The sequence below is a fragment of the Serinus canaria genome, chromosome 26 (genome assembly GCF_022539315.1).
Source record: "Serinus canaria isolate serCan28SL12 chromosome 26, serCan2020, whole genome shotgun sequence".
Taxonomy (NCBI): domain Eukaryota; kingdom Metazoa; phylum Chordata; class Aves; order Passeriformes; family Fringillidae; genus Serinus; species Serinus canaria.
In genome coordinates, this window is record NC_066339.1 from 5,437,139 (window position 1) to 5,446,552 (window position 9,414).

The 9,414-nt window shown below is 42.4% G+C and overlaps 1 protein-coding gene across 1 annotated transcript in view; it reads left to right on the forward strand.

Annotated features, from left to right (window-relative positions):
• CR1 (complement C3b/C4b receptor 1 (Knops blood group)) overlaps positions 1–8,153 on the forward strand; it is a 30,043-nt gene extending 21,890 nt beyond the window's left edge. Inside the window, exons 41-48 of the mRNA XM_050984959.1 lie at positions 10–216; positions 760–942; positions 1,453–1,641; positions 1,738–1,929; positions 2,221–2,247; positions 2,887–2,953; positions 4,407–4,504; positions 6,296–8,153. Coding sequence (XP_050840916.1) covers positions 10–216; positions 760–942; positions 1,453–1,641; positions 1,738–1,929; positions 2,221–2,247; positions 2,887–2,953; positions 4,407–4,497 — 956 coding nt within the window. The 3' untranslated portion in view covers positions 4,498–4,504; positions 6,296–8,153. The remainder of the gene's footprint in view (positions 1–9; positions 217–759; positions 943–1,452; positions 1,642–1,737; positions 1,930–2,220; positions 2,248–2,886; positions 2,954–4,406; positions 4,505–6,295) is intronic.
• The last annotated feature ends 1,261 nt before the right edge of the window (positions 8,154–9,414 follow it).

Genomic DNA, 9,414 nt, shown 5'->3' on the forward strand with positions numbered 1-9,414 from the left:
TATTTACAGTAATTCCTTGTGAGCCACCTCCCAAAATAGCCAACGGGGAGTACCAGGAGAGAGCCAGCTACGTGTACCAGAGCTCAGTGACCTACAGCTGCCTGGATGTCCCCAAGGGCAGTGACCCCTTCTCCCTCGTTGGCCCAGCCACCATTCACTGCACATCTGATGCACACTCAAACGGAGTTTGGAGTGGGCCACCTCCAGAATGTCGAGGTTGTTGGGATTTTTCATTCTTTGTTACAGTGTCTGTTCCCTTTCCTTGGAAGTGGGGTGGGGAGAGTGGACTTTGCCTCTAGGAAAGAAGGAACAAATGCTCTGGTACAAGGTTTGGTGCAGTTCCATGACATTACGTCAGCGTGGTGGATATGGATGGATTATGACACAGAATATTGCTAAAATTTAAGTTAGAGCTCGAAAAATATCTGTGGGAGTGTCTTGTTGGTAGAAGTGACAAGGCCAAAGTGAAGGAACTTGGAAACCACAAATCCTGCAGAAAAATTCTGTCAAGGGAAACGATGTGGGGGCTGGATTAGGACTTGTAAAAAGCTAAGGAAGAATCCTGTTCCTGAAAACACAGCCCCTGTGGAAGTGCAGGAATCAATGTTTTTACAAAGCTTCTCCAAAACAACGTGGGGAAATTGACACTAGGGAAGAGGATGTTGTGTTTGGTGCAATGTTTGTGTTAACAGATGTTTCCAAGCTTTGTTTTCATTTGGTAACAAATGTTTGTGTTAACAAATGTTTCCCCTCTTTCAGTGGTGAAATGTGAAGATCCCAGAGTTGAAAATGGGAGAAAAAAGTCTGGATTTGGATTTCCCTACAGATACAAGGACTCAGTTGTGTTTGAGTGTAATCAAGGCTATTACATGGTTGGAGCAGAGGTAATTACCTGTGATGAAAATAATACCTGGGATCCTCCAAAACCAACCTGTGAGAAAAGTAAGACTTTCTGTAATATTCCATTTTCTCTTGTGTGTTGAAAGTGTTTTAGGTAAAACAGAGCGTCCTGGTGTTCTGGTGATTTCATGGGTGAAGGCAGGAGAAAAGATGTGGAATGCAGGAGAAAATATTTGATACAGAGAATTAGGAGTATGCACAGTGAGGAAAGCTGTGGGGTCCTTCTGGAGTAGTTGAAATCTTTGTGTGTGTTTTTTATGCAGCTCTTCAGCTCCTACTTTCTAGAAATGATTCTAGAGCTCAGAGAAGTAATGAACCAGTAAGGATTTCTGAGCTGCCACATCACAGGATTGTATTACCCTCACGAATATCTACAGTGAGGTTTAAGTTTTCTAAAGGGAATATTTGTACTTAAAATTGGGGTAGAGTTAAACTTCTAACCTGTGCTGAGCTATTTTTCTTACATGAAGGTAACTTGTGTTTGTGGAATGAGTTAGTGAGTTCTGCAGTAAAGTTTATTCTCACAAAACTTGTTTTAAATTCCTGTGTTAGTTACTGCAGATGTGTGTCCTGCCCCGAAGATCCCCAACGGGGTCCTGGTTCCAGGCAAGCCTGCCTACAGCAAAGGAGAGTCTGTGCAGATCAGGTGCAATGCTGGCTGCTCCTTCCCTGATGGCTCTGCAGAGGTGACAGTGACCTGTCAAGAACAGAGTTCCTGGGGTGCTTTACAGCCCTGTGCCTGTGAGTAAAATTGCTAAAATCAGGAGCAGACTGACAAGTTTTTTATCTCTGATGTAGTAATACATTTATTATTTTTTCCCCCCCTTTTCTTTCCAGGTGAGTCTGAAGGTTCTGGTTCCACACCAGTCATAAGCTATGGGAGAGTGATAGGTGGACAAAAACCTTCCTACTTTGTGGGGGATTTCATTACCATTGAATGTTACACGGGCTACACCTTGCAAGGGGAGGCTCGGATTCAGTACATTGGAAACAACCAGTGGGTGCCTGCAGTGCCAACCTGCCAGCTCAGTAAGTAAATCTCCACTAGGTGAAAATACAGCTCAGAGAAAAGTCCTTTTGTATTCAGAAGAAATAATTTAATGCAGCTTCCTTCTTTATTTTAATGTGAAAAATAGGGTTTGTTAAAATGAATTAAAATATTCGTATTCTAAGTTAAATATTGTTATTTCAATTAGTCTGCTTCAAGGATTGTGTTGATAAAGTACTTGACTTGAAATTGCTCTGTGAATATTTTTATAATAATGTTTGAGTAAGAAGCACCTGTGTTCCTCTTGTGATACTGATTCCTTCTGTTTTTAGGTGGATATATTATAGCCATCATCTGTGGTAAGTATTTTCTAAAACCTTAAAAAAATGCAATACAATTTATATTTTTGATGTGAAAATACATTTTTTTATTCCAGTCACCTGTGACTGTAGCAGGGTGATTTTGGGGTTTTGGTTAAAGCTGCATGATTCAAAAAAAAGATTGCTTAGCTATTATAGTTTAATTTAGTGTGAAATGTGTATTTTCTCATGTGGTGAGGTCACATTTCAAAGGCATTTTCCAACAGCTTGGCCACTTGGATAAATTTCAGAGCTTGGGTTTACTGGGGGGTGAGTAAATGACTCTGCCAGTGAACAGAAGTGTTCAGTCCATCCTCTGTCCTTACCTTTGTTACCCAGATTTGTACAAACTTGTAAAAAGTAACACTGGGGCCTTGTCATTCCTGTTTTAGTTCCTGAGCTGGTGGGGTTTTGCCATCTTGGTGGTTCTGAGCTGAACTGTCCTGAAGAATCAGATGTTTAATTTACATGGCTCATTCCATAAATCAGTTGGGTTGTGGGTTTTTTTGGGGAGTAGAGGTGGGATAGACCTCTAGATGAAAGCAAGGCTATTTCTGCAAAACTTTTGTTGCTTTCTTGTGTGCTGGAGATGATCTTTATCACTCTAAGGTGCTTTTTTTTTTTCACTTCTTCCTAAAGTGATTGTGGTAGTTGTGGCGTTCCTGGCAGCCTTCTGGATCTACAAGAAATTCTTCTCACAGAATGGGTGAGTAAACTTCCTTTTTATTAATCCTGCAAGTTTTCAAATGACTGAGCCAAAGCTGTGCTGATGTTTAAGTTTCTTGAGCTTTGTGTGCCCTGTCTTTTTCAAATGTCTGATTTTGTGTGAGCTCCTCCCAGCAGCTGATGGGAGCTAAAGCCTAACCATGAATTTGTCTTTGGTTTTGGATCTGCTGTTCAGCTAAGCTGCTAATTAACACTTGCACTAATTTCAAGGGAGGAAAAACCCTGTTCTCCAGCTTGTGTTTGGCAGTGTCCACTTGCCAAGGAAAGTGTTTTGTCCATCTGCTTCAGACATATCAATTTATCTCCTAAAGCCAGGGGGAGTCTTGGTTGTAAGGGCTTGTGCTGCCAGGTTTTCAGGTTTTTCTTCTCTTCCTGCAGCCCCAGTGCTGGTGTCCCTATGTTAAAGACTTGCAGAACCAGCTGTAAAATACTGGATTTGTGCACAAGCAATTAGTGTTCTGTTTTTTATGAGACATGTAGGGTGTTTTAAACTTTATCTTCAAAATAGCAGGGGTTTATGTGTGGTTTTTCATGGTGGGGCAGGAGATTTAAATTCCTCTTTGTGCATTGCTTTTTGCTGTGATGTCTGATTTTATCTTCTGGAAAAAACCTTTCTGTCAGAGGAATATTTTGTAAAATGCAAAACACAGAGCAGGTTAGGTGTTACACATGGAATGTCAGGATGAGCATCTCATCAAACCAGTGTTGTCTTTTTCCTGTTGGGATTTATCTGGAGTACATGACACAAAGGAAGGGATGCTTTAAATGAAGCAAACCAGAGGGAATATTCCTGTGGTTCATATTTGTAATGAAGTCCACACAGAGGACTTGGGAGAGCCCTGGAGGTGGTTTATATCCAGTGAGGTTTTAGCCTTAAAAATAGGCAGTGCATTATCAATCCAAGGGCCAGAGTGTGCTCTGAGCAATTTGTGCTTTTGAGCCACTGCTTTTATTCAGTACTTGGATATTCTGCAGCCTGGATGGGCCAGAGGAGAGCTCTTGGCAGTTCAGGGCAGCACTTGCTGCCTTCACCCGTGGAGAGACTTCTCAGGGGGTAGAAAGTAGAAGGGATCTAAGGCAGCATCATTAAAAATTAGTCTGTGACATTCCTGAATATCTGACAGCATGAAAAGCCTTATTGTGCCTGGTGCTTCCCTTCATCTTCCTCTCTGAACATCTGACTGTTAAAGCTCCTTCTTGTCTGAAAACCCTGATCTAATCTCCTTTCATGAAAGCCTCCATCTCCCTGTTCAGTGTTCTGAGTTCCTGATGCAGCTGAGCCTTTGTGAGCTGTTGTGCTTCCAGCCCCTGATCCTTGCTGCTTTGTAGCCTCCAAATGGCAGCAGATCTTTCCTTGGCCTCTGTCTCCTGTGTGTGTGAAATGCCCTTGGATGGGACATTCAGTCAGACCTTTCTCCCTTTCTGCTGTTCAGCTCGTACACAGTTGATGAGAGGTGCAAGGAAATTTGTATTTTTAAAGCTAATGTCCCAGATGAGATGGAAGAAACTGCACAAATGAATTAATGAAAAGGTATAACTTTCCACTTCATTTGGACTTTTTGCAATGCAGCTTTAAGTGTCTTTTCTTTTGTGGTTTGCTTGGAATTTCAGGAGTGTGGAATCCATCTAGCTGGGAACCTTGGCTTCCTGTAGGAAAGAATCTCTTAACTTTTCATTCATTTTGAGAGGATATAATGTATAGAGAATTTTCATTTAGCAGTGTCAGTAAGATCTTCCAGTGATTGCAAATCACATTTCTTGGTGTTTGTTTGAAGAATGAGTATTGCCTACAATACTCAGAAGAATGTCTGCACCCATCCCAGTGGTGAGTTACTTTTCTTAGCTAATAGTTTAATTCCCTGTAATTAGAAGCTGGAACCACCTTTGGGCCCTGAAACTCTAAAGGCAGTTGTGCATCCCTTCAGAGAAAACCAGATCACATCTCTCACAATGACTGATTCATCTGCATTTTTGCTTTCTAGAAGAGAATAAATGAAGGGTCTAACAAGGATCTTTTGAAACCTTCTTATGGAAAGGTGATTTCTTTTTCAAATCCAGAGTTCTGTAGCCCTGAAAAGAATCAAAATTCAGTTGCTTTGAAGCTGATGTCCTCTCCTGTATTTTAACCCAATGCTCACAGTGAGATGCATGTGATGAATGTTGGGGTTCCTCCTGCACTTGGGTAGGGTTAAATGGGCTCTTCCAAAATCTGGCCTTTGTTTGAACAGAGCACTCTGCAACCAGGACAGCTCAGTTTGACTTCTCCTTGCCAGTATTTTGTCGTTGCTATCTCAACAGAGCTGGAGCTGCAAATATTTTTTAAAATCAGCATCTTCTTTTTTTTTTTTTTTTTTTTTTTTTTTGGTTTTTTTTTTTTTTTTTGTTTTTGCTTTTCTCCATTGCACAGATTCTGAGGAGGTGATGGGTTCTCTTATTCCAGCTTAATGCAAAGGTCTTTTCATGTGCATAGTCTTGATTTTATTGACTTGTAAAGGACAGGTGAATTGTCAGTATTTTTGGTGAGTTTTTATATGAACATTAAGCTTGGAGTTAATTCCAAAATAATGTGTAGATTAAGGAATATCATCTTCACTCTGAAGAAAGATGTTTCTATTTAAGATAGGATCTGTTTTCTGGGTTAATTTGGCTTATTTTTGGAGAGAAAGAATAGAATTCTTCATTCCAATCTTACCTTTACACATGATAAGAGAAGTGACTGGTGTGGTGTGTCAAAACACTGGTAATTCTGGGGGTTTCCTTATGGAGTGTGAACTCCTTAGAGACTTGGGGTAATGGCACTGAGGTTTGGTATGGGTGGGTTTTTTGTTAAAGCAAAACAGGAGTGATTCAAGAACTTGGGGCATATATAAGAATGTCATTGTGAATTTTAATTCTTGTATGTTTAAGTATTTTAAAGTTGCTGTTAGTGGGCTGCAGAATCAAAATCCACACAAACTAATATTTCATTTTTGGTCAGAAAATATATACTAAACAACACACAGTAATTGGAATGAATTCCAGGGTGCACCTGGTGGAGTTATGGGAATCCTGTGACTGTTCTGGTGTTAGTTTTTGGTAAAATCCCTTGGAATGATCCCTTTGGATCAAAGGCTCTGCTGCTCCTTGGGTCATTGCTGGGTTCAGTAGCTGAATGAAGCTCAAATCTCCTCAGTCCAGCTGTGGCTAAAGAGGGGCTAAAGAATGACCCAGGTTGTGACTTTACCTGCAGCTTTAAAGCCAAAACTAAGGATGTGCTTTCAGTGTAAATGTAAAACCTCTTGCAATGTAACACCTCTGATCTGACTTGTTTTTTTGTTTGTAGGAAACGTGACAGCCCTCCCAGTTCTGCCGAATATAAGATGTGTAAAGCTTGACTGCCCTTGCTGGGGGAGGGAGGGACTTTGCAGTGGGATGTCCCTGTCAGAGCTGGACAAGGATTCATTCCCTTGCACTCAGTGGCTGTCCATGAGTTCCTTGTGCTGTGTCTTGCTCTGTGATGAACTGGAGGAGGAGGTGCTTGACAGGATAAAAAGTGTGTGTGCCTTTAGCTAGCACAGGTCCTGCTTTGCCTCCTGGGCCCCTCCCTGTCCCTCTGTGCACATCAGCTGGGGGAAAGGCAATACCTGTAGCGTGCCAGAGGCTGTGGGAGTGCTGCCATGTCCCTGTCCCAGTGCCAGCTGCTGCCTGCTGCCTTCAGTGCCACCTCTTGGCTTACAGAAGATGTCCAATATTCTCCTCTCTCCTCTAGAGCTCTGCTCACTCAAACCTGGCTGTCCTTCCCATCCCTCTTTGCAGCAGAGGTGGTGTAAATGGTTCTGTGGTTTCCTTTGTACTCTGAAATGTGCTGTTGCTCGTTCCCTGATGAGGCTGGTGCCATTGAGGGCCGTGTCTTTTGGAAACTATCGCAATGAAGATCTTATATACTCTACCTCTTTGTCTGCCAAAGTTGGTTGCTGTATATATAATGAATTAAAGTGTGCCTTGAAATCAGAGTTTTATAGCTTTTCCTTTGCTTTTGAGAAGGAAAAAAGCTATAGATATATTTCTGATTCTTTGCTTTAATCTCCCAAAGACTGCAGTGGGTTTGTTGGACCTGAAAACTGAAGGATTCTGTAGCAAAGGCATCCCCTGCCTGTTGACAGGAGATCCCAGATCAAAGGAACTGCTGAGAGCTCAGTGGTGGCCATGTCCTGTCATGAGCACAGTGGAAGTTCCTTAGGGTGCTCCATTTTAGTGAGCCTTGATGTCAGGTCTGCAGATCTTCTGTTGCTTTCAAAGGTAGAAACAGGTGCTGTGTGATCCACTTTCCTTGCTTTTTTACTTGAAATCATGTATTCCACATCTCTGACCTCTGGCTGCAGACTGGGATGTTAAATCAAGCTCTGAAAAGCTGGATTTAGCATCAGATTCCTGTTTAGAGGCAGGAGCTTTTCCCTCACTCACTTTCTATGTTAAAGGGAAACCAAACCAGTTCAGTTGTGTGAGTGCTGGTAGATGTGGTGGTCTCTTGTTTGCTGCTTGTTCAGCAAATGTTTTAGTCCAGATTCTGACTCCAGGAGCTCCCACCACTGTGTTTGCCATCAGTTTGGAGTCACTGCTACTTCTAATTCCTCAGCAAACCCCATATCTTAACTAGAACAGGTTTTACTCCATGAATCTCACTGTCAGCATCCAGGCAGCTTCTGATTTCCACAGAAAACCCAAATAGCCTCACTTCAGATGCCTGAGGCAGCATTGAAAGTGCTCTGGCTTGTCTGTGGCTGCTTGGCACTGCTCTCCCTGTCATCAGCAGACTGTTGGAGTGGCACAGAACTGTTTGGGGCTTTGTAGGGCTTTTTGGGACAATCCCAGCAGTCGTATTGTTGGAGCTCATAATAGGCTGTGGTTGTTAGAAAGGGGCTTTGGCTCTGCAGAAGGATTTGCTGTTGGTGGCCTGGCTGATAGCTCGGCTTGAGAGTTGTTTGTAAACACTGGCATGTGTGACTGGGACTGAGTGTGGTGCTGGTCAGGAGCTCAGCTTGCTTTGTGTGGCATCTGCAATGTGCTGAAAAACACTGGAATGTTCTTAATTGGGAAGTGAAATCACTGTAAAAAGTGGCTGTGTTTTTGCTCTCCTTTCTGGATGTAAAGATTAGCCATGATTTGTAATATTCCAAATAAAAATGTTAAATTATTTAGCAGTAAGTGTTTGTCTTTCATTCATCATTGTGCTGAGCAGCTCTTCTCCCATTGTTATCCAGATGATTTTTCATGTCCCAAATATCAGGTGGAGACTGCTGAGGTTGAAGTTTGCAGTTTGTACACAGAATTACTCAGTGGTAGTGCAGGGGTTGGGGTTTGATTTGCTGAGTGCCTTTTGGGGTTTCTTTTTAGAATTGCAGAGAATTTCCCAGAACCTCCAAAACTTTACAGCGTTGTCTCCTGAAAAAATTGGTGAAAAGTTGATGGAGAAGAGGAAATTGGGGCTGTTCTGGTGGAACACTTGAGGCAAAGCCCAGAGGGTGTTTTGGCCGTTTTGTCCAGTGTGTGACAAATGCAATCCTTAGGGAACACAGCTCAGGTGGGTTCAGGTGACATGTGAAGGAGAGTGGATTTGGGAATTGGGTGAGTTTCACACTTGAAATGTACTGTGCTGCCCTGTGTGGACTCAGCTGCCTGATAGAGTGAAGCCTTTCAGAGGGTGGAATAGAAAAAAATAACTTCATATGCTGTATTTGATTGCACTTTGTGGTTGTGATGCTCCACGTGAGTTGGTGTGGAAATGATGCCAGACTGCACAACTTTACACTGTGCAGTTTGGGTTTGCAGTGAGCATTGAGGGGATAAGCAGAGTTTCTGGGGATGGGATGATCTTTAATCTCCCTTCCAACCCAAACTGTTCTGGGATTCTGCTCTGTGATTCTGTGAATCTGACTGAGACACTACAAATTAATTGGGCCTAATTGTCATGAGTCCTGTGCTGTTTTTCTAAAACTCAGTGCTGCGTGAATTATTTCCTTTTGGAGTCTGGAACTGATAATTAAAGGGACGTGAACTCTGCTAAGGGAAAGCTGCACGGAATAAAAACGAGTTGTTGCCATCTACTGGTGACAGGGGCAGTGGGAGTAACAAAACAGGTCCAGAGTTCTCTGGTTTAGGGTTAAATAATGTGGAGTGACTGTGGTTGGTGGGTTTTCAGTGTCACACTTAAAATCAGTATAAATGAAGCCCTGCCCATAGCAGGGGATGGAGCTGGATGATTTTAAGGTCCCTTCCAAACCAAACCATTCTGATTCTCTGAATCTGGATATTTCTGAGGGTGGTGAAAATGGAGCTGGGGGCTGAAATGAAGAGACTTGCAGCACTTAGGTGTTGTCCAGCAGGGAGCCAGGTGATCTCTCTACCTGAGACAGAGCCCAGGAGCATAGAGCACACGATTTTATTTAGAAGGAAAAAAATAAA